General features: G+C 36.3%; 2 protein-coding genes and 1 pseudogene across 3 annotated transcripts; 1 reads left to right on the forward strand and 2 right to left on the reverse strand.

Annotated features, from left to right (window-relative positions):
* Positions 1-257: 257 nt before the first annotated feature.
* Positions 258-10433, reverse strand: LOC18424147 (ribonucleoside-diphosphate reductase large subunit-like; annotated as a pseudogene). Its single transcript, XR_016041309.1, has 17 exons — positions 9821-10433; positions 9611-9684; positions 9386-9473; positions 8941-9204; positions 7851-8091; positions 7685-7761; positions 7086-7256; positions 6904-6996; positions 6432-6581; positions 6254-6340; positions 5884-6048; positions 5669-5787; positions 5066-5269; positions 4591-4740; positions 4342-4488; positions 861-944; positions 258-545 (listed from the first exon to the last, which is right to left on the reverse strand). The product of XR_016041309.1 is annotated as a ribonucleoside-diphosphate reductase large subunit-like (transcript).
* A 2364-nt stretch (positions 10434-12797) lies between these two features.
* LOC18424149 (outer envelope protein) lies at positions 12798-21403 on the forward strand. The gene is made up of 4 exons (XM_011630613.3): positions 12798-12949; positions 13095-13274; positions 13654-13861; positions 21006-21403. The coding sequence occupies exons 1-4, from the start codon at positions 12891-12893 to the stop codon at positions 21201-21203; spliced, it is 645 nt and encodes a 214-aa protein (XP_011628915.1). The 5' UTR covers positions 12798-12890; the 3' UTR covers positions 21204-21403.
* Positions 21404-23131: 1728 nt separating this feature from the next.
* Positions 23132-23605, reverse strand: LOC148780342 (putative B3 domain-containing protein At3g24850). The gene has a single exon (XM_088845985.1). The coding sequence runs from the start codon at positions 23603-23605 to the stop codon at positions 23132-23134; it is 474 nt and encodes a 157-aa protein (XP_088702111.1).
* Between the last annotated feature and the right edge of the window lie 1411 nt (positions 23606-25016).

Below are 25016 nucleotides of genomic sequence, written 5' to 3' on the forward strand. Positions count from 1 at the left end.
TGTGATTGAGACCATCTCAGCCGTCCATTCAAATCGAATGGCTAAGAGATGGGCAAGTAAATAAGATGTATATGGCGGTGAAATATAGAAAGTTTTCCCTTAACCTAAATAATAAAACTATCGACAGAAGCAGCACCATAAACAGTCCTAAGGCATGGAGGATAATCTTTGGGTTGGGGGGAGGGGTGGGGGAGAGAGAGAGATGCTTATATAAATAGAGAGAGAGAGAAGGGGTTGGGTTCAGAGAGAGAGGGAGAGCATCTCAACTCAATCCATACAATATATACAAGGTTAATATGCACACAATTCTTGTCATTGAAAGCCAAAATTTATATATATATATATATATATAGAGAGAGAGAGAGAGAGAGAGAGAGAGAGATATTTATTTAAAACTCGGATACAAGGCCTATGAACCCATGATTGTAATTGCAAATATGAATATCTCAGCTTCCACAAGCCAGGCAAGCATCCCTGTTCTCCAAGGAGCAAACCACCTGTTTCATCCTCTCATCCTCATTGTCCTCTGTTGCTACGGGATTCTGCTAGACAATCACAACCGTCAGATTAAAAAAAGTCAGGCAACTCTCTTGAAGAAAACACAAAAGAACAAATACTACAAAAGGGAAAGCATACTATTCAAATCGCATTACCACATACAGGTGGTGCATCCACTGTTTGTTCACGAGATAGAGGGTGGACATTAACCCTGTTCACATTTGAATTTCCATATGAACCCACAATCATCTCCACCATATGCCTCAAAAAAGGACAGTGGATCGCCTGGTTGTTTTATGATAGCTCATAAACAACTTGAGTAGTTTAGACTTACACAATAATAAACTTTTCTTAGCTACTACCTTGAGACTTTCAGTATCCACAGAAAACTTGATTGCATCTGCAGCAGCACGTGTGCGGAGGTAATACATCCCTGTCTTCAATCCCTACAACCATTAGAAGCATAAGCAATCACCATTGAGAATCTAAGGAGCTCGAAATATAAGAATATAGAGGGAAGTGAGAGAAAACGAAGGGCGAGAAAATTGGACTGAACATGTCTTGGGTCATTCTTATACATGAAAAAATATAAACAGTGGATCAAATTTTAGCTGAGACCAGGATCATGCCAAATAAGTACATCCAAATTTATGGTGTTTGCCTCTGGCCAACAATTTCTCATATTCCGAAATGTTGACGCATTCAAATAACTAAAAATACTCCTGAAAGATTTATATGAAGGCAGCATCAAGTGTTTTCAACGAGTCAAGAAGATCAAGCAATTTACATATAAAAGAGCAAACCATCATAAAAAGGATTCAACCAGTTTAAAAAAAACTCAAGCGAGTTGACTCAGACTCACCCAAGTCACGCAGACTCAGCAGGCTGCTGAGTGAGGAACACTCAAACTTGGGGTGTATATTATTGCTTTGCATTTCCAAATCAATTATAACTGATTTGTAACTAGTTTTGTACAAACTTTTTATGTTTTTAATATTTCTTTATTTTTCTTTTTTTTTTTTCTCATTTATCTCAGAAATTCTGAGAAAATGATATTTAACCAGTTTCCTATTTTGTCTCATCTTCATCATTCGAGCTAGTGTTCAGAAAATCGACTCGCCAAGGTACTCGGCCCTTGCCTGAGCAGATTTAATCAGGCGAGTCCAAGAAAAGTTCTAGTTTTTTTTAAAAAAAAATAACACAAAATTTAATTTATATATATTATAGCCTTCGCTTTTATGAAATTGAATGTGAAAGGACTTGATGGTTAGCTCTGCCACCCTCCATGTTTTTATATGTGGGATGTATGGGGTTCGAAACCTAAACCCGCTCATTTCAATTTTTGTTTTCCATTTTTTTTAAAATACTAATAAAAAAATATAATTGTTGACAAAAAAAGTCCAGTGACGCATTGGTTAAGTGGCAAGCTTTTAGTATACTCCTTTGCAAGAGGTGTTAAGTTCGAGTCCTCTTCTTTGACAAATTTTTTAACTCCCGTTTTGCTTTAAAAAAAAAGAAGAAAAATAAAGTGTTCAACAGAAGGAATCGAACTCTCACCATTATAGAAGATAAGACAGCACACAAACCAGTGCGCTACTTGAATGTTCAAGTTAAAAAATGGTACATTGTTGTATATAACTGTAACAATCCTAAAATTTCAAAAAAAAAAAAAAAAGGGGAAATGATGCTTTTAATAGGTGATGGTCTGATTGAGTATGATAGTCTTTGGGGACCATCACTATTTTCAAAACTTTTACTTTGGTTTAACTTTTGCTTTGCCAACTTTTGCCTCCTGCTGCTTGCAGCTGGCAACGTCCTTTAGCGGACATGGTTTTCGTACGATAAAAGCAGACTTTTAACGCGACACCTCAGGTATGAGATAGAGCGAAATAAAATAATATAATAATACGTTATAAGAATTTAAATAGGGGATGTGAGCACTCCCACCCTAAAACAAAATTTTGAGATCTCTCTCTCTGGTCGAAACACAGTGAACTTCTCTCTAGAACCGAATTTTTTATCGGAAGCTCCCTCTCAAATAATTGTGGGTAAGTGACATCATCTTCCTGAAAAATAGTCTGTTTTTAATAAATAGTGATATTTCCCTCCAGGATCTTTATTTTATAAGTTTTATGTGTAAGTGACCCCATTGCCTTGAAAAATAATCCATTCTTTTTAAAAATGAAATGAAATAATTATCTCTGCTTATTATCATGAATTTTAGGCACGATAAATTTTATGCGCACGTGACCCCATTATCTTGAAAAATAATCTTTTTAATAAAAATTGTGATATTTTATCTATGTTAGAAATTTTGAATGCTGTAAATTAGAAAAATAAATTTATTTATTTTTCTTGTCTATTGGTAGAAATAAATGTGATATTTCTGCTTTTAGTAAAATTGTGATATTTCTTTCTACTGTTTTGAATATTTAGACATTGTAAAATTCATATGCAAATGACTGCCTTATTATTTAAAAATTGACATTTTTGCAATTGATTATAGTATTGTTGTGAAATGTTTATTTGTGAATTGATATTCCATAAATTGTGATAATTCCGTATTCTTGAATTTTTATAAGAGTTTTTCTGTACATATTAAATTGGCAATTATGCTAGAATACCTTTACAAACTGCTACCTTTCTAAATTGAGCCCAAATTATTTGATTGGTTATTTTTGAAATATTATAGAGAGTGACTGTTATTAATGGTTCAAGTGAAATTCATATTAATGGTTTCAGTGATATGTTGAGTACATGATATTGCTGCTTTCGAATGTTTAAAGAGATTTAGAAATAATTTAAGTATGCAAGTGGACTCATCCGGTTCGCCGGTGAGGTATAAGTGGACCTATCTGGGACGCCGGAAGGGATTAAGTGGACTCATCCGGTACGCTGGTGAGGTATAAGTGGACCTGCAGGGATTAAATGGACCTATCTGGGACGCCGATAGGGATTAAGTGGACCCATCAGGACGCTGATGGGGTATATAGGTGACCTACTTGGGACGCCAGTAGGGTATTTTGTGAAATCCTTTGAATTATGTACTGCCGTTAAAAGTGTTATAAGCATTTCAATTACTCGGATTATACTTAAATTATGCATTTATTGAAAGTGAAACTGTTGATGCATTTCTGTTAATAGATCTCATTTTGGAAAATATTGATATCTTTCAATCATGATTATTTTTAGGATTATGATGATCACTTACTGAGTAGCCAAACTCATCAAACTATGGTAAACATTTTTTTCAGAATAACTACGGATTCCTTTTGAGTGCTAGTCAAGATCAACCTTGGAAGATACTGTTGTTATGCTAGCTTTCTTTATTTACTATGTAAGACCTCGCCACTGTAAATTTGTCCTATCAATAGATGTATATATGTTTTGTCTGTTACATCTCAGGAATAATAGTATTGTAAATTCTTGGGGTGTGACAATAACATATTAAAATAATGTGAACAGTGTACTCAAGGTAAACTCACCTCACCCATAGGGTGAGGCCGAGTCCGAGTACTCCTAGCTGAGTCTCGAAACAGTGATCATAGTATTTTCCCAACTATTTGGGGTTGGCTAAGTTTTCTACTTTTTCTATACTTTGAAAACTTTTCGCACATAGTTTATATCTTTTTTTATGTTGTTCTGGAGGCTTGGGCAAAACTCAAATGAGTCAACTCAAACTCACTTGAGTCACCCAGGGGGCGAGTTCACAGACTGAGCCATGTTTTAATTTTTAAAACGTTGGATCCCACCATAAGAGTCAAAAAAAAAAGGAAAAAAACAACTCCCATAGCGCATACCCCATTTCCCAATCAAAAGGGGAAAAAAATACTTGTTTCTTACTTTGGACCAAGCATAAAAGTGCAAGGAAGTGAGCTTTCCATAGTTGGGCTGATCCATGTGGATGTTGAGGCTCTGGCTCTGTCTATGTAACAGCCACGGTCAGCGGCCATGTCCACTAGGGTCCTTTGCTTGATCTCCCACACAGTCCTAATGGAATTAAACCGCATTAGCAGGTTTACATAACAGCAAATATAATGAAATAAAATTCATAATCATGGCCATTGTGGAAAAAGTTCAATCCCCACTAACTTGTAGATTGCTTTCAGGTCATCTGGAATTTCAGCTATTTTCTGAACAGAACCATTCTCATATATTACTCTATTCTTGAGGGCTGAAGACCATAGGCCCATCTCAGTTAGATCACTTAGAAGATGCTTGTTAACCACGATATATTCACCACTGTCAAGAAGAAACTCAAAAAGATAAGAAGCTATTAAGTGGAAGATAAACTGAAGTCAGCTTTGGATTATTCAGAAAATAAAGTTGCTTCCATTCTAATTTAATATGGGAAAATATACTATTCTCCAAATGAGCATGGAATAACCATACTCCACTGTCATAACCATGAGTTGAAATGATAGATGGTAATGGAGAGAGTGGTGCCCGCCAATGGATACGGGACATTCTGGTAGGCCCCGCTCTCTCTTATCATTTCAACAACAGTAACTGCCCAATAGGCTATGATCTAGTACTAGATGCTTCTAGATAAAGAATGGAACAGAACCTTAAAACCCTCCTACTATAGATATTTGAAGTGTAAGGCCTCAAAGCACTCGTTATTGCCAAGAATTTGGCTTGTAGAGGCAATCGGCATCGGAGCAAGAAGAAGAGAATTCTGAATCCCATCCTTTGCAATCATTCCTCGGAGAGCATCCCAATCCCAACGGGTAGATGGGGTCACCCCCCACATATCAGGTTGAAGTATTCCCTGCCATTTAGATACAAAAAGAACTTGAATTGAAGGAAGAAAAGACTCAATTTTTGTAAAAAATCCATCACATTACCCTCAAAGGAACTCAAAAGCGACACGTGACATGCATAGTCACTATAGATTGGTAACCTGATCTCCATCACATTACCCTCAAAGAAACTCAAAAGCGACACATGAAATGCATAGTCACTATATATAGGTAACCTGATCAGTAGTAGGAAATAGATATCAGTAGTAAGTATTATGAAATATGTACTGTCCCTGAAAATGAAATACCAAGGATCTAAGCCTATTCCCATAAATCAACACTGATAATTTCAAAGGGCATGCCTCAAAATTGTTGGCAAAGTTATTGGAAGTGATCGAAATAAGGTTACCAGATAAACTAAAGCTAACCTTGCTTACTGGGCTCCCAGGATATGTCTCATAAGATCCTTCTTTCATAGCAAGCTCAGTGGAGGCTTTAAGGCATGGTAATAAATAGTTTCAAATATGTCCCTGTTCAGTTGTTGGGCCTGCATATGCCAGGCACAAAGTTCATTGAGTATTATAGATGGATAAGAAAAATCAGAAATGAATGAAAACAGACCACTTAAAAAGAGCATGACCACCTCTGGTGAATCAAATGGCATGCCCAGCAATATGAAAGTATCAGCAAGGCCTTGCACTCCAATTCCAATTGGACGATGGCACATATTTGACTTTCTTGCAGTTTCAACAGGATAAAAGTTGACATCAATGATTTTGTTGAGATTTGAAGTGATAATTGCAGTGACCTGCACCACCAACAAAAAAAACATATGATTCTAATGAATTATGGCTCCCCCTTCAACATATGCAACTATTATGGGGCAAGAGCCATGAAAGAATTGTATTTTGTCTGCGAAAAGTAGACTCTCTCTCTCTCTCTCTCACTCTCTCTCTCTCTCGCACACAGATGAACCAGTAGGAAGAGAACCAAATAGAAAAAGAATATACAACCTCCGCTAGTTTCTCAAAGTCAAAATACCGATTCTTTGATCCTCTGCTACCCACTAACTTTGATGGCTGTGATTCAGTGGGCAAGCCCTGTGATAGCAAAATGAGCTGTTATATACTAAATGAGAAAAGAATATGGTCTGAAATATGTAATTTCAGTAGAAACAGGTCTGTGCATTACCTTCTCTCTAACATATTGTGGCAATCCAATAGATGCCAGGTTACAAACTGCAGTTTCTGTAGGGCTAGTATATTCAATAATCTCTGTGCAGAGGTTAGAGGACTTGATGGTTCCCAGATTTTGTTGGTTGCTCTTTCTATTGCAACTATCCTGAGGAAATACATGTATAGTAACTTTATGATGGTGCATAACTTCCACGAACATAGAATAATTTGAAATGGAAAAGAATAGCTGGGTATAACCAGTTAGATGATAAATTAAATGCATGAGATAGTGAGGGACTCATTGTCCAGGACCAATAAAAAACAGATAAACATATGCATCAAAAGGAAAACCTCTAACAAGTAACAAAACTAGAGAAAATAATAAAGCAAAACAAGGAGAAATTAAGATATTTAAATGGTAAAACTGCAAAAGGAAATTACAAAAGAAAAAAGCACTGGGACCACGGCCAAGAAGCATAATTGTATACCTTGAAGAGCATGTAAGGTGTACCCGTTTCTATCTGAGACTCCATGATAGCAGACCAGAGTTTCCGAGCTTGTACAACTTTCCTTGCTTTGCCCTGTTCCCATAAAAAGAAAGAAAATGAAGAAATAGGATAGTGAAGTAATCTCACAGAGAATTAACTAAAGGATATTGGCTTAGCTTTACCTCACGTTCATACTTCATGTATAGCTTCTAAAACTCATCTCCCCAGCAGTCAGCCAGGTCAGGAGCCTCATTTGGGCAAAACAAGGACCAGTTTTCATTGTCCTGAACCTTCCTCATAAAGAGTTCAGGCACCCAGAGACCATAAAAAAGATCCCTTGCTCTATTTTCTTCCTACAGTAGCCAATAATCCAAGTAAAAATAAGAAGTTACCAATAAAAATAATAATATTTAATAACTAATACTAACACTATGACTGCAAAAAAAATCAATGAGAATAGAAAAAATAATTAGAATCCAATCATTACATAATCAACATGATCAAGCCTAAAATTTCTGCATATTAACCACCTGAATCCCATATATCTTAGTCTACCATAATTACTTAGTCAACTATTTCTCCGATGAAACTGGAATACCCTAGGCCTCAAAGCCCGCATTCATCAACAGAATGATTTCCCCATGTACTTTAATGCAGAATCAGTGGCTTGATCCCAAAGCACCACTTTGGTAGGTTCTTTAGATATTCACAAATATTTCATACATATTTGGTTAGCACAAATGAAGTGAAGATTTTAAAAACACCCTCTGAGATATCTTGCCTTTCCATGATTCTTTCGCAGATCTAGAAACTCAAAAACATCAACATGCCATGGTTCTAGGTAGATAGCAAAGGCACCTGCAAACAAAGCAAAAGCCGATACCAAGTGTAAAATTGAAATTCATTGCTTCGAGATGCTAAATATGCATGGAGTATGGGAATAATACCTTTTCTTTTCCCACCCCCTTGATCAACATATCTTGCAGTATCATTGAAGACACGCAGCATTGGGATTATGCCATTTGAGGCACCATTTGTACCACGTATATAACTTCCTGTTGATCTGATATTATGGACAGAAAGGCCAATACCTCCAGCTGATTTGCTAATGACTGCACACTCCTTCAGTGTATTGTATATACCCTCAATACCATCCTCTTTCATGCACACAAGAAAGCAGCTACTCAACTGATACAGTAAGAAAAGGTAAATCAAATAAAATATTAGAATCAAAACTTCAAAATATCCTGCAATTACAATCAACCGACAGCAAGCTAAAGTAGTGATTCAAATACTGTCAATGTACACTCCTCACAGTTGGAAACGATGTTGCAAATGAAAGCCAAGCATCCAAGGCATGAAACCTTAAAAAAGTCCTAGAAAACCAACTGTAGAAAAAATGAAGCACTAAACTTGAAGAAACGGAACTAACAGACTGCACCAGCTACAGGCTTGTATAGCATGAAAATTACAAACATTAACTTGGTAAATTTGTAATATACAAATTAAAACACCAGGTGAATGTGGCCATATGTGACAAATGCCACTATTTGTTAACATTATAAAAAAGGTGTATGCATTTTGGTCATGTCATGAGATGTGACACAATTAAGCCCATGTAATTACAATTAAGTACATCGCTAGCTCCCATAACAATAGGAAACTAAACGAATCGTACCATCTTCCACACCTAAAAGGAGACAATTAAGAGAAGCTTGAATCCTACAAAATTACCCATTTGAAAAAACAATGAAGAAAGCAGACCATGCAAAATAGGCATTAAATTACCATACGAACTACAGCGAGCTACTTGTAGTAAGTGAACCACCCATAAGAAGCATCAAGTAACCATCTCACTCACAACCATCAACAAGGAAAAACCATTACATCACACCCATAATACTCTTGAATAAATGCACTTAAGTTCACGGCTCCCATATACACCGATCAAAATGCCTTTTTAACTGCTTATACGCTAAAATAAACCACGATGGTCGATGTTAAACAATAGGCCAAATATATCTTAATTGAACACACCTGTGGCCTTGGAGTCCCACTGTTGAAGAGTGTGGGTGAAGCATGGTTGAACCAACGCTGTGACATCAGGTGGTATGTTTGCATGGCAGAATCCAAGTCATCTTTATGGATACCAATTGCAACTCTCATCAACATGTGTTGGGGTCTTTCTATAACCTTGCCTCCAGCCTTCAGTAAGTATGATCTCTCTAGAGTTTTGAACCCAAAATAGTCATAATCAAAGTCTCTGTCATGAATAATTTCACTGTCCAAATGGTCAGCATTCTGAAACAATCAAGAAATATATTGTCTATTAGATAAAATTAATAAAATAGGACAAGTGTCCTAATGTTAGGGGGTAGATTAGTAGATTAGAAAAAATCTGCAGTAAAAAAACCTAAATTCCATGACTAGGTAGCAGTAAAAGCCAGAAGACTGGTGAGACAACGAGGTCTGATAACTTCACCTTCATGATTATTTCATACACATCATCGGCAACTAGAGGAGCCTTTTTCCCGGATTTCTCATCGATGTACATATACATCAATTTTATGCTGCAGAAATCAGCAAGAGAACCAAAGAGTCATACTAATAAATAAATTATTAAAAAACAACCCCAATTCTTTCTCAATCTTAAAAACCTCATATTCCACACAATTTGGTTGCTACTCAAAACCAAAAACAAATAAACAGAAAAACTTATGTTTCGGAAAAGGATTTCTTAGTGTTTTTGTGGAGATTTGAAACAGCAACTCTTGCTGCAAGCTACGGCAAACACAAATACAAATCAAACATACGACGTCAGACAAACTAAAAACATACACAAAACAAAATTGCAACGAGAAAAAAACTAAAAGAAAAACTAAAAAAAACATATTGGGAAATCGGTCTGGGATTTTACAGATGCATAATCAGGATGGTTTGTCGCCACGGAAGCTGCTGTCTCCGCAGCCAATTCATCGAGCTGGCTAGTTGTGACCCCCTTATAAATACCAGCACAAACCTTTTGAGCAACAAGCACTGGTTCACAGTGCAATTTGTTGAGCTCATTGCTTAACTTGTAAAGGCGAGCAGTGATCTTATCAAAATGTACAGCTTCTTGCCTTCCATCTCGCTTAATCACGTACATCATGAAAACCTTGTATTCTTTCTTTCGTTTCTCTGCAAATCTAATGGAGAGCCTGAACACCTAAGTATTCCCTTTTTGTTTTGTTCGTCTGCAAATAATCAGCGGAAATTCAATGAAAAACCTACTTTTCTAGTTCTCTGCAACAAAAACAATACAACGGGCCTCAAAACCCTAGTTTTCTTTCTACTGTAGATAACCAGTGGAAATTAAGTAAAAACCCTAGTTTTATTGGTTGAATTGTTTTTCTTTCATTGTCGTCTTTGAATCAGCGGGAACGGACCGATGCTATTGATGGTTCTGTGTTTCCCGCCTTTTTAATTTTTAAAGAAAAATTTGCCGGCAGTAATGGGAATGAATCAGGAAAGAGTGTGTATTTTCCGGGTGGTCGGAATTATTTGACGAGAGTTAAACTTACGGGGCCGGGTTATAGTACAGCATCGGGGCCGGGTTATAGTACAGCATCTTATGTCTCGTTGGCCTAGTGGACTGGGACCAGGCCTAGTGGACTGGGACCAGGCCTTGGTTTAAAGTCTGACAGCCCTAATTGTGCAGTGCTTTTTACTTCAGAATGGTCTACCGCCCCGGCCCAACTGCCCTTGAAGACCTGCCTGGGCCCATCACATGCTGGGCCTTCGAGGGACGGCTCACATAGGTCCGGGCCTGCAAACAATGCCTGGTAATTTACTTAGGCCTCAGGGGCTTACACCTCTAATATTGCATTAGATATATCCTGAATTTGTGAAATTGACGCCGCTCCCTTTGAGTTACTGTTATTATACATTTTCTACTTTTGTTCTTTATATATTTGGTAATCCGGACAATCCAATTCATTGATCAAGGTTTCAAAACATTAGTTCTTACAGTTTTAGCATTTTTTCTTTTTTTGCCCAAAATACCCCATGTTCTTTATATATTTGGTAATCCGGACATTCCAATTCATTGATCGAGGTTTTAAAACACTAGTTCTTATAGTTTTAGCATTTTTTTTCTTTTTTTTCAAAATACCTTAAGTGACCGTGACATTGGACCAAAGTTCTAAATAATTTTTATTTATTACGATTTTAGACTTTCAAGATCTAAAGTTATGTCACATTCTTAGTGTTATTAGGAATGAAGTGATGTTTTGGTCTAGTCGAAAGCAATCCACCGACTTATCAAACTAGTTGAACCATATTTTAAAATATTAAAAAATAAATAATAGTTTAAATATCTATAATATATTAGAAAATTAAAAGTTTTATACGAGCACCCGCTGATCCACGAATGTCCATCTTGTAAATTGTCTCATACAAAAATGCTACCTGGATGGTGCATACAAAACTCTCCAAATGGCATATTTTAAAATTTTAAACTTTAATTTTTCAATTTATGATCACCTTAACCTATATTATAAATCCCTAAAAATTTGGACCAAACATCCGTCTTTAAGGTGCATTTTGGAGAGGGAACACATATGTACACATGACTCCAATAACTAATGGAAACCTCGTTCATTAGAAAAATGTTGTCTAGTTTGTTTAGCCAATTCAACTGGTTGAGCACTTTACGGACCAAAAGTGATTTTACATCAGTTTTGCCCAATTTTCTACCACTTTATTATGGAACAATTGGCTAAGGCACTGAGGTTCAACTAATCAGACGACCGGTCCAATCCAATCTCGATAACTAAACTCAAACCTTGAAGGTCCCTAAGTGTTTTATGGAGTAAGGTCCAAAGTCAATAATTTTGTTGCGGAGATACGGAACGACGGCATTATGGGAAAAATAAAAAGGAAATTTTATGAAGTGTGAGGTTTAAATAAGGTGTCTTTTTTATACTACAGAAATAAAGTGCACTTCTAAACTGTATTTGCATGTAGTACTTGTATTGAAAACCTTACGATGGCTTAAAAATCTATTTTTATCTTTAGTTATAAAATTTAAAATCTAAAAAATAAGACAAATCATATGGTCTATAGATAACTTGTTCCATGTTTCATATTTATAAAAACTTAATTATTTTTGGAAAACTGCTCACTTTGTTATTACTCGACTGGTTTGCACTAAAAACCAGTCGGTTGAGTACTGGTCATGTGGGTGCAAGCCCCCGAGTGGACCTCCAAAACTGCGGTTAATCTGGTGCGCAATTTCGATTTGACCGGCTAGTTCCGAGTTGAACGGGCCGATATTTATAAAACCGACGTAGATTGGGCCAAACAATTACACATGCAAAAGATTGTGAAATCTAGAATTTGTGGTGAAAAAAGTACGTATGTGGTATAGTGATGAAGGGCTTGTGTGCAACCAATATAGATTTTGATGAGTTAAAGTTCCTGCAATTGATGAAATACCAAGGAGTTGAGCCCAATCCGATGGGATGGTGTATAATACTGTAAAAATGGGAATGTTGGGATGGTGTATAATACTGTAAAAATGGGAATGTGGGTAGAGCCATGAGCTTGATGAGTGAGATCATCCCCTCTTGAACAAGAGACTTCAGAAAGGGAGTGGGGACAAAGAGATTGGGAGAGGCCAGAAAATAGATAGATATGGGGTAGAAACATCTAAATTATTGACTTATTATATTAGTTTAATAAATAAAAATTATTCCTTTTTCAATTTTTTTAGAATTTTAAAATTTTAAAATGTTAAATATATCCAAAATTTCACACCGATTTTTTAATCCTACCCAATATACATTTATTATTCTTCCCTGAAATTTTGCGTCCGATTTTTTGATTAAAACGGAATTTAATTTCGGGCCGCCGCTGAGTGCGGTTTACACACGGAGGTGAGTGAGCGAGAGAGAGAGAGAGAGAGAGAGATAGTGTACCGAGTTAGAGAGAAGAGGCGAGGCGGTTCGATGCCGTTTCTCAGCTGGACTTGCCCTTCAACTAAGCAGCAGAAATTGTGCCTGAACCAGTAAGCCCCTCTCTCTCTCGCTCTCGCTCTCATCTCCATTTTAGGATTTTAGTTCGACTTCATTACGCATTACATTTAATTCAGACTCGTCTCTCTCTCTCTCTCTCTCTCTCTCTCTCTCTCTCTCTCTCTCTCTGTTATGCAGGTGTGGAACTTTCAACTACGACCCCAAGTTTCATGGAGCCACAGGGGACGCATCCTCTGATATCCATGAATTCTCACAACGCCTCGCTTCTGATGGTTTTGCAGTGAACCATGCTCGTATCCTCCTTGGCTATGGTCTCCAAACCTACGACAAGGCAGTGCAGGCCCTCCAAAACTGGAGGTATTTTTCTCTCTCTCTCTCTCATCTACGGATTGAAATGCCCATATTCCCAACCCCAATTCGTCTCTCTCAATCACTAACTCAATTCGCCTCTCTCTCTCTCTCACTCTCACCCTCACTCACCTCTCTCTTTCTTTCTCTTTCTAATCCTCTCTCCATCTCCGTCTCCCTCTCCCTCTCACGCACACACATAAACTTTGTCTCTGATATGCTCTCATTGGTCATTATTTTTGTTCGTCTTGTTTTCAATGCTCGCATCACGTTCTGCATTTCTGGGCTTGCATGTCCATTTCATTCTTTCTCCTGATACCATCTTACCAATTGTCTCTCATTTCTGTTGCCGGTTATTGGGTATGAATTCTGAATTGGGATGATGCAGACATTTCCAGTTGAATTGGGCGCTTGTCGATCCTAAAACTCGAATAAAAACAGGGGAAAGATTCTGTGTTTGTACAAAAGAGTTTCTTCCTTGGGTCCTCTTACCCCTTGAGATTATTTATGTGAGGGACCCTAAGGGTGTGGACTTGGGTCCAAAGCTTAAGCATTCATTTAGGTTCGGTAGCGGGACCCTTCATGGCCATCTACTGGTAATTCTTCCCTCTCGAATTTTCCTCACTTGCAATTTATATTTCCTCTCAGATCGTACTTGAACACAACTTAGCCACTCATCTTGAAATATCTATTATATTATTGTGGTTATCTCCATTTCCATCGGCTATTTGATTGATATTCATAAATCTTTTCGCATCTCTTACTCTTTTGTTATCTACTGTTGTCTTCTTCTCATATTTTAAAGGGAAAAGTTTATATAAGGTTACAACCTTAAAATGTAGAATTATAGATGCTCCTCAAAATTCCATCGAAGAATGTTGTTTCAATGTTGAAAAACCCTCTAATTGATCATCTCAACATCATGGTGTATGAATATGAATAAAAAAAAATATTATGAGTCCCAGACATAGTGCATCTTGCAACACATTATCTAGACCGTCCATTTTCAAGATTTTCATATGTTTATAGATTTTTTTGATTTTAACCATTTTTAGATTTTAAAATTTTATAATTAGATATAAAAATAGATTTTCAAATAATCCTAAGAATATTTTACACTAAAATTACATGTTATAATAAAATTTGGAGGTGCGCCTTAATTGGATTGTTTAAGGTTGCAACCTTATAGAAACCACACCCTATTTTAAATGTCCCATTCTTTGGTTTTGCATCACTGGATCAAAGGCAAATGCATAGTGCATCAGAGTTCTGTGCTCAACAGAGGTATCTGTTCAGGAGATAATCTCAAATTATCTAAATTTGTTGTTGTTGTCATCTCTGTTGTCATCGCTTAATTGATTGATGTGCGTTATTTTTTATACCATTCTCATTAGCTTACACCATCCTACCCTATCAAAGATAAATGCAGAATGTGTTGAGAGCTCTTTGCTTAATGGGGTTACATACTTGAGTTCTAGTGCTTACAAGATTTCCCTAACTGCACATTGTCGAAGAGATGTGGAATTAACTGTTGAAAGCCTTTTGGTCCTATCTTGAGTTACACATAATTATTCCCCTTAAGCTTGTTGCTTTTAATGCATGCATATAATAGACGTTGGAGGCAATGGGCAAGAGAGAACCACTTCACTTTTACATTTAAGGACCCCTTTACCTTAGTCTATCATAAAATATGTGTTCCCTCTCCATGGAATATATATATATATATAGACACACACACGCACACACACTCATAACAATAGGGAGATGAGAGTGATCATTGCTCGGCATGTGGGAACACCAAGCAAGGAATTTTTAATACGTAGCTGCTCTATAAACTTGTGGGAACTGTCTCCATAGAACCATGAACATGTTATTCGAAAGCACAATGCGTCTTTGTACTTTTAAACTAGGACCTTCCATTTCTAGGATTTGGAGGATTACTTTGCAGGTGATGTTGAACCATTTAGAATACAAACACTAGTATTGAAGAACTTCATTTACCTGGCTTACTTTCATTTTCCACCAGACTTATGCATTAGAACGCTACGTTTGAACCCAAACTATGTCATATATGCAAGTCTTCTTGTCCTTATCTTGGGTGTAAATGTTAGTCATTCATCTGACCCCTATGGTTGTAAGCAGTGTATTGAAACTCGACCACTCAGGCTCGTACTCACTTGGGTCGCTTGGACTCGGCTCACTGCCGGCTCTCAAAATGGGGGACCCAGGCCCCGCAAGGCCAGGCCTGGTCCCTTTAGGCACCTACCAGGTTTGGTTAGACTTGGGCGAGCCTCCCTGTCCTGGCCCAATAGCTAAGGCTTGCCATGTCTGAAATATTGTGTTAAGAGGTGCTTTTAGGCCAAAAAAAATGCAAAGGTTGGTTTTTCTTTTTTTTAATATTTGAGTTTTATGTGTGAGTTCATTTACATGGATGGAAAATGGCAACTCATAAGTCGGGTCCTGTGGTCTTAGCCCTATGTAGCTCCAAAAAGTGCAGCTCACAAGATCGGATGTGTGGTGACAACATGTAAGAGAAATAATGTGGGAATAACCGACTAACTGCTATAAAAAAGGTGAGGGTGGTATCCCCTCCGATGCAACTCTAGAAAGAGGTGAAAGCTGCAACCCCCTAGAACCACCCGCAGAGCCCTAACTTAGCTAGAGAGTCAGCAGGTATATTGGCCTCTCGTGTGGCTGGCATTTTTCAGCCCATAGGCTTTATTAAGCTCCCAAAATGTATTTAATTTCTTTATCATTTGTTTAAACAAGATGTGTGAAATCTCACCAATTTCACCCATCTGAGAGTATCGAAATCCACATTTCAAAGGAAGTTTTAGTGAACTTTGAATCAAGTTGATCTGAAGCCTGGCCCCAAAAACAAATTGGAGGTTCAACTTTTCAACCTTTGATGATCGCATGACTGTTAATTCTTTTGCATTGTTATATTTATAAATATTCTACTGTAAAACTCTAGATCCGGTTCGATTTCTTCATAATACTCTAGATCAACATGGATCTACGCTTATCATTGAACTAAAAATGGGCCTAGGTTGCATTTCATGTAGTTTTAATTTTTATTTGTCCATCGATAAGATCATCTATACTTTCTTCATTTATGTTCTCTCTTTTATACTATGTAGAAATTATCTATAGAAATGATTTTCAAGTAGTATGCAGAAATTTTGTTTGTCAAACCAGCTGTGCTTTATGGGACAGAATGTTGGGCAGTCAAGAAACAACATATCCACAAGATGAGTGTAGCTGAGATGAGGGTGTTGAGATTGATGAGCAGCAAGACAACAAAGGATAGAATTCAGAATGTATACATTCGAGGGAACTTAGGGGTGGCTCCAATAGACGATAAGATAAGAAAAAGCAGATTCAGGTGGGCTGGCCATATGCAACATAAACCTAATACAATATTGGTTAGGAGGGACGATTTGGTTCAATTGAAAGGTTCTAAAAGGGCAAAGGGAAGGCTCAAAAGGACATGTATGGAAGTAGTGAGAAGGGATACGGTGAGGGTATGGCCCTTGATAGAGTAGAATGACAGAACATGATTCATGTAGCTACCCCAAAATAGTTGGGATAAGTCTCGGATGATAATGATGATGATGATGATGATGTAGAAATTATCTATAGACTTGAGAAAAACGCCATAGTTTTTTATTTTAGCATAGGATATGTTTTTAGATGTATCTTTTTGTGCATTAATTTTTTTTTCCCAATGTATTAATGATTTTTCATGAATTCTTCATATTTCTTAGGATTTTTTCCCTTATTTTTCAGTGTTTCTCTACTTTATTCCATGTTATTCAATTTTCTTGCACATTCTTTTATAATCTGTATTTGCCTGTCTAATGCATTTAGGTATGCCAACTAAAATTGTTAAATGTAAGCACAGACCAATTTCTCTACGAAAAAAAGTAGGAATGAAAATTTTTTTGGCCATGGATAATGCTCTGTGTTCTTTTTCATGTGTTTAGACAGAGCACATCCAGGGAGTCAAACCTTGAACCTCATGTAAAGGCCCGGGAGTAGCTAGCCAGAGTGCTCTTTAAGCTTTTTACTTAATGTTGTGGATATTATATAATTTATAATGGATAAACCACCAATTCGGCTGGAGAACTTCATTGTTCTTGGGTGATTTCTGATTCAGATTGCAATTTTTGAAACATTGTGTACTACAATTACTAATATATAAATCCAGTAGTCAAATCATGAACACAATTAGATTCCTAGATAGGTTCTAGTCGTTTGCCTAATTGCTATATATGTCCAGTTGACTCTAGTTACAACTTATATGTACTAAACTTCCTTGTAATGAGATTGCTGACTTCCATATCGAGGTATACATGTTGCACATATTGAATCCATCGATGGTCCAACCGTTAGGATAATATCATAATCAGTACAAAAATAAGTAAGGTGTAGAAAAATAGCCTAATGCATGCAAGGATCTATGCAAGTTCTACTATTCTCTATAATTTTCAGTACAGGTGAATATTTTCTCTTCTAATAGCCAAAGTTCTCTGATAACTCCACCATGGCAGCGTCCATTCCCTTGTAAATATGACACATGGGTTGAAATCCAATAAAGAAATGAGTTTGAAGGCAAGGAATCCCTCACCAATGCCATCACCACTGACTAAAAACCAAACCACCATTATCTTTTGGGTTCAATATTGCCAAGAATTTGGACACTCATCAGTTAGCAGTGGCTGATTTTGAACAGCACTGGAAGCACTTTCTTTATTCCAAATCAATGTCTGCTTCCAAATCAACTCTTTGGATTCCACTTTCTGCTCATGCAGTTAAACTACATTTTGACACTTCCTCTCTTGGAAACCATGGTGAGGCTGATATTGACAGCATTTTCCATGATTGCTCAGCTGAAACATCCTTGCATGCTCAGGCCTGATAAGATGTCACTACTCTATTCTGGCCGAGGCCCTTGCTCTTCTAAATGCGCTGAAGCTATTCAAAACCAGCTGGGGATCCACTTTGTTGGTTTATTAAAAGGCCTTGGAGGTTGCATCCCATCTTTGATCAATTTTTTTGACATTCTATTCTTTTGGACATATTTTCATGGATCAAACTTGGTAGCTGACGCCCTTTCAAAAGATGGTGTCTCCTGAACCAACGTCATAATTACAAGGCCCCAATCTTGAGATAGGAAATGTGTTCCCCTCTGGGAATTTTGTACAAAATACCCAAACAGCACAGTTTTGTAAATTGACAATCGCTAGTAAATTATACATTTATCTACACTTAATTTATTACAAACTAAGAGCGGAATTTTGTTTCTCTGTGGGACCAGTGGGCTGAGGAGATCAATGATTCGCAATTGGTGCGTTCAGAGACCAATAGGCTAAGGGGAAAAAGGTCAATATCTGTGTTAATTAGGAGTTAATGGTTATTATTCATTAATTCGTGGTTTTTTAGTGCATGTAGGAGTTGAGTTGCAACGGAAAATTGCCTTGACCAATTGGTGGTGGGAGTTTGTTAGCATTCATCAAGCGGGCGATGGGCAATAGGCAATAGGCAATGGGCAATAGATGGCCTGTGATAAATGGTATACCTCCAGTGGGGCCATGGGAAATGGATTATGTGGAAAAGCCAAGGGGGATGGGGCAGTGGGCAATCAATGCCTTGAAGGTCCATTTGGTTAGAGTGAGGCATAAGTAAGCATTTGTTTTGGTCCTTGTCACAGGCCCTTTATTGGTTCACCGCTAACATGCTTGATTTTGCACCTACCTGTCAACAGAACCTTTCAATTTAAGTAGAGCTGGACATTTTTCAACTTTACACTAAGAATTGAAGGAAAATGTTTATCTCAAGTAGGTTAGGCTTAATCTTAAAACCCTTCATGGAGGTAGGTGTTAAATGCTCATATCTATGGATGAATAATTTAAAAAGTCACAGTGGGGTTCTGTTGGGGCAAGAATGAATGTAGAAATAACTCGTATCTGGTTGCTTCACATATGATTTGAATTTGTAGGTAGTATAAGATCATGGGCCTACTATACTGCACTGTGTCAGGTTTTGTTTCCCAGCCTAAAATTTGTGTCATTTGTTATGCTCCATGTTTTGTTTTGAGAATGTTAACTGATGTATTGAGTCAAAGTGAGGTACAAATTGATCAGCAACCCACAAGTCGGGTGTCCGAGAAGAACCCTTTACAGGGCTAAAAAAATTATCGAAGCTTTACATAAAGATCAAAAAGAGCACTGGAAAGGGTCTACAAGGACTCCCCTTCTTTAGCGAGGGAATCTGCAATGGAGTTTCCCTCTCTCCATTTATTCCTCCAGACAGTTTGCAGGTCCGAGCTTCTGTGGAAAATCTCGTCAAAAAGGGGATTGAGCCTCCAGGGACACTGGGCTGCTTTGGAGGCCCATGAGATGGATGTTGGCGGAGTCTCCTTTGATGTTCAAAGGGTTTCCCCACTCCCTGTTGTAACATCTGAGACCAACTAGAAGAGCCATCGTCTCGGCTTGGTTGGAGTCAGTGCAGCCAATGAAGTGCGGGAAGGAGACGAGGGTGTAGCCTTCACAGTCACAGAAAATCCCTCCTACTCCCGAAGGATCAGGGTTGCCCAGAGAGCAGCTGTCGAAGTTAAGCTTAATAAATACGGGGGTGGGAGGGGACCATGAGGAGCCCTGAGGGATGTGAGAAGGCCTTGGGTGAAGTAAGGCCTTCCAGTTTTGGTGGAAATCCGCTAGAGAAATATGCTTGAAAGGTTTGGAGTTGGTTGCCCAAAAATTGACAAGTGATCGCACCCTTTCCAGAAGGATGTCGATGGTAGAGAACTCTCCCCTAAAAATTCTTTGGTTCCTTTCCAGTCACAGAGTCCAAAGGATGGTGGCAATCGTGGCTCTCCATAAAAGAATGCCTGATTTGGCTCAAGGGGGCGATAGGTTGGAAGAGAAAAGATGGGGTTTGGACTGGGGAGTGTCCCAGTACCATACCTGATTTGTTATGCTCTATGTTAACATTTAAAGCGTCTTATTTTCTTATAAATTCCTTTTGTTCTAGCGCCATGACACAAGGCTTTGCCATGTCTCACTATTGAGCTTCTAGGATGGCACTCCTGTTTCCTTATGCTCTCTACTATTGTTTCATTATACTATTGTTTCAATAGTTTCTAGCTACGGATCATGAGATTGCTGTTACAGATAAATTCTATCATATCGACTTGCTAGCTACAGATCATGAGATTGCTGTTACAGATAAATTCTATCATATCGACTTGATGGAATTAAATATGTTGTACTTTGAATTCTCTTTATGACAGTCTTTTTTTTTCCCTTCTTCTCTTCTTTGGGGACATGCCTAAAATTCCTTTTGTCTTCTCTTCTTTGGGGACATGCCTAAAATTCCTTTTGTTCTAGTGCCATGACACAAAGCTTTGCCATGTCCCACTATTGAGCTTCTAGGATGGCACTCCTGTTTGCTTATGCTCTATATTATTATTTTATTATTTCATTAGTTTCTAGCTACAGATCATGAGATTCCTGTTACAGATAAATTCTATCATATCGACTTGAAGGACGGATTTAAATATGTTGTAGTTTTGGATTCCCTTTATGGCACCATTTCTTCTTTTTTTTTCTTTCTTTTCTTCTTTGGGGACATGCCTATGGTTCTTTTCTGTTGACTAAGTTGGCAACCATTCATTTTATGTTGAGAACTTGCAGTAATTTGTAATTCTATCCATATATCTATGACTACTTGTAACAGGCTGGGGAAGAGCGATTTTCTATTGAATGGGATGAGGAGAACAAGGTATGGTATGAGATCCTCTCATTCTCGAAGCCTTCTCACATCCTCTCATTTATGAGCTACCCATATGTCAGCTTCAGGCAGAAACAGTTTGCCAAGCAATCTATGCAGGCAGTTTTAGAGCATCTCTCAGCTCAACACCCTAGGGAGATGTAATTGAATCATGAATGTGGGTTAGCTTTCTTGTTACCATTTCGTTCTGCATAATTAGCTTTTCTAGAGTATTGCATAATTGTGTTAAACAAATGCAAAAATTTACTTTCTTGTTACCATTTCGTTCTGCATAATTAGCTTTTCTAGACTATTACATAATTGTGTTAAACAAATAAAATTTAACAATTAGCTTTTCTAGACTATTGCATAATTGTGTCAAACAAATGCAAAAATTTAACTTCAATTTTTAAACTTTATAGTTTAAGATCATCTTCAAAAGAAAAAATTGCAAAGTTCAAGATACATTTGAACTTGGATGACAGTTAATTCTAATATTTTCTTTTTCAAATTAGAAAATTGGAAGAGAGTTGAAAGGATTCAGATGGAACATTTGAGGAGACTAATGGTAAGTATAATTGAATTTAACTTTAAATACTTAACCAAAAAAAGTTCACCTGTTTAAAAAAACCAATATTCCTATATGGAAGAGAGTAAATATTCCCTATATAGAAGAGAGTTTAAGGATTTAGATGGAACATTGGAGGAGACTAATGGTAAGTATATTTCAATTGACTTTGTAATACTTAGTTTTAGTAAAAAACCAATATTCCCTGTAATATTGTTTCCCCTTGTTCCCCTTGTTAAATCATCTTTTTTCCAACGGTTAACCTTTTAACTTTCCTGTCCTTCAGCCTTCACAAATATCTTCACTTCACCACTTGAAAATTAGTTTTGATAATATGAAAATTCTTGTCATGGTAATACATGAATTACAATATTAATATTAATACAATTGTAAAATAAATAAATATATATTAGAATATTTATAATTAGAAACATATAAATATAATATTCATGAAGAAAATCATAATTACTTTGATATTGTTTTATTAATATGTTATAGCTACTAAAAACATCCTTAAGTTAAATTGGTTTATTAGTTCTTTTTTATTTTTAATTGTAAATTCTAATATATAATTATCTTTAATATCACCTATAGTTTTAAAGAATTTGAGTTTTTACAAGTATGTACATAAAATTCGTATATTTTGAAATAAGTTTTAAATAATAGCATACATTTGGCATTTTAGTTGGTAGAAGATGCCTTTTTTATTATATAGTTTATTTTGGCATTTTATTTTGTAGAAGTTGCCCTTTTATTATATACTTTATTTATGTGTGATTAGGACACATGCTTTGAATGTGAATAGACCACTCTATATAACTGTTATATTTCAAATGCCATTTCGACTTCAATTTTCAAATTTTAGAGTTCAATATCATCCAAACAAAAAACAAACAAACGATAGATCAAGATCCATTTGCACTTGGATAAGACTTAATTGTAATATATTCCCTTTAAAATTAAAAAATTGGAAGAGTGTCAAGAAATTACATGTTATTCTGGATTCAAGGCCACATAGAAAAACCCCCGAATTTTATATTGCAGAAAAAACTCAAAAAAAGAAGAAGAAATTTTATCATTTAGGGCAACATAAAAAAAACCTAGAATTTTATGTTGTATTTCTCACCGTTTGCATAAATAATTGTTCAATACATCCTCAAAAATGGTCTTTTTGCAAGGATAATCTTAATTTTTATCATGAAACAATAAAAGAAATAATTGTTCAATGCATCCTCAAAAATGGTCTTCATGTAAAATATATATATATATATATATCAAATTCCCCTGCTTCTGATCGAGCGGATGGATTCCTGTAGAGTTGGTAGAAAACACACATGCGAACGGGAGAACCACCCATATATATATATATATATATATATATATATATATATATATATATATATATATATAGAGAGAGAGAGAGAGAGAGAGAGAGAGAGAGAGTGAGAACCACAAAATATGAAAAAAGATAAACATGGAATAGAATAAGAGAGAATCTAAATTATGATCAAAATTCATAGCCTTTTCATTCACTGAAAAAGGCAAAGCAGAGCTTGCCATTCAAGCCAAATCTAAAGGTGCAGAAGGACAATTTGTGTTTCCAATTGTTTGCTTCCCTAATATTCTTCCAGTCCTTGATCAATACGTAGTTCCCGGAACTATCCCAGAACTTGAAGATTAGATCCCAAGTCCTCCCTGCTTCGTCATAGGCAACCACCGGCAACCCCCCACCTTTTTCCTTCTCTGTAATTCTTTTTCGCTCATCGTCAGTAAGGAAGGGGATGACATGCTTTTCCATGAAGTCTTTGGGGAGAGAGAGCTTACTTTGATGCGGGTCTCTGTCAGTGTTTGTTAGGGTTTTCTCGCAAACATGACTCATCTTTCGAGCCCCCAATTTCTTCAGAGTGTTGAAATATCTTCCATCTTTTGAAGCATCGCAGGCGCACTCCGCTAGGAGCATTAGATTGGAGGTGTCTGGTGTACAGGTGATCTCCCCCATGATTTGTTTTTTTTGAAGAAATCTTCTTGAGAGGTAGGCAATTCTTAGTTGTCAAAAAAAAGAGATGGGCAATTCTTGAGAGAGAGAGAGGTAATTCTTTTCTAGCTTTTCTAGAGAGAGTTTTAATATTTAAGATATAAAGAGGCGAGGATGAGAGGGAGAGAGAGGAACATCGAAAATAGAATGATTAAGGCATATTATGAGATGGGAAAGTATATAAGGAGACCATTTACTTTTGATAAATGTTCAGATCTTGATAAACTCAAGATTTCAAACTATATCTTCTAACCCAGATCTTGATAAACTCAAGATTTCAAACTATATCTTCTAACCCAGATCTTGATAAACTCAAGATTTCAAACTATATCTTCTAACCCAGATCTGGATAAACTCAAGATTTCAAACTATATCTTCTAATCCAGATCTTGATAAACTCAAGATTTCAAACTATATCTTCTAACCCAGATCTTGATAAACTCAAGATTTCAAACTATATCTTCTAACCCAGATCTTGATAAACTCAAGATTTCAAACTATATCTTCTAACCCATGGCTATTTTAAATCTATTTTTTAAAAATAATTTATAGATTAAAAATTAAAAATAAAATACTGTAGACCATTAGATCAACATTTGGCGCTCGAGAGCCAACCATCTACTCATATCTAAATGCACTCTATTATTATATGTGATGGGGTCACATTTAGAATTTTCCCTTTAGTTAATGTTTATGTCATGCAAAATGCATATGTGGTGCATGTCACGTAAGAGATGAACTCCACGCGATAGACATTCTACTTTAATAGTGATTTTTTTTTTTTTAAAGTTACGTAATACCTATACTATAGGGAAACTACATAAACACACTACATAGACAACGCCTTATAAAAGTGAATATATAAAAGTGTTTTGAAAATCGACCCGGCTTGGCGAGTTGACTCACCCAAGTATAGTTCAATCTTTTTTCAAAGAAAATAAAAACAAATATATGATATATAATAGTTGAATTATGTGTTTTGCACGTAAGAATGAAATAAGTAATAACGAAAATAATCTTATGACCATGTGATAGAAAAGCAATGAAATATATAACACCACTGTAATAAAACAACGGCATTGTTGTCATTGTCTGTGATGGAAATACATACATATTTCTAAGGATATTTTAAAAATTTATTTTGAGAGAAATAAGAAATTCATCATTAATTATTTACAAACTTTGAAATTTTATATGGAAAACAACATGAAGTCTTTTAATAGTTAAGAAAACATAGTTTATTTTGACATTTTAAAATATTAAATTAAAATTGTGAAAATTTAGTTGTTTGTAGGTTGCAATTAAATAATGCAATCATGAAATTATAGCATGCATGGATGGATGGATAGTATGAAAATCAATATATGATATTCAA

This window comes from Amborella trichopoda, chromosome 9 (assembly GCF_054954075.1).
Source record: "Amborella trichopoda isolate Santa Cruz 75 chromosome 9, AtrichopodaSantaCruz75HAP2 v2.0, whole genome shotgun sequence".
NCBI lineage: Eukaryota > Viridiplantae > Streptophyta > Magnoliopsida > Amborellales > Amborellaceae > Amborella > Amborella trichopoda.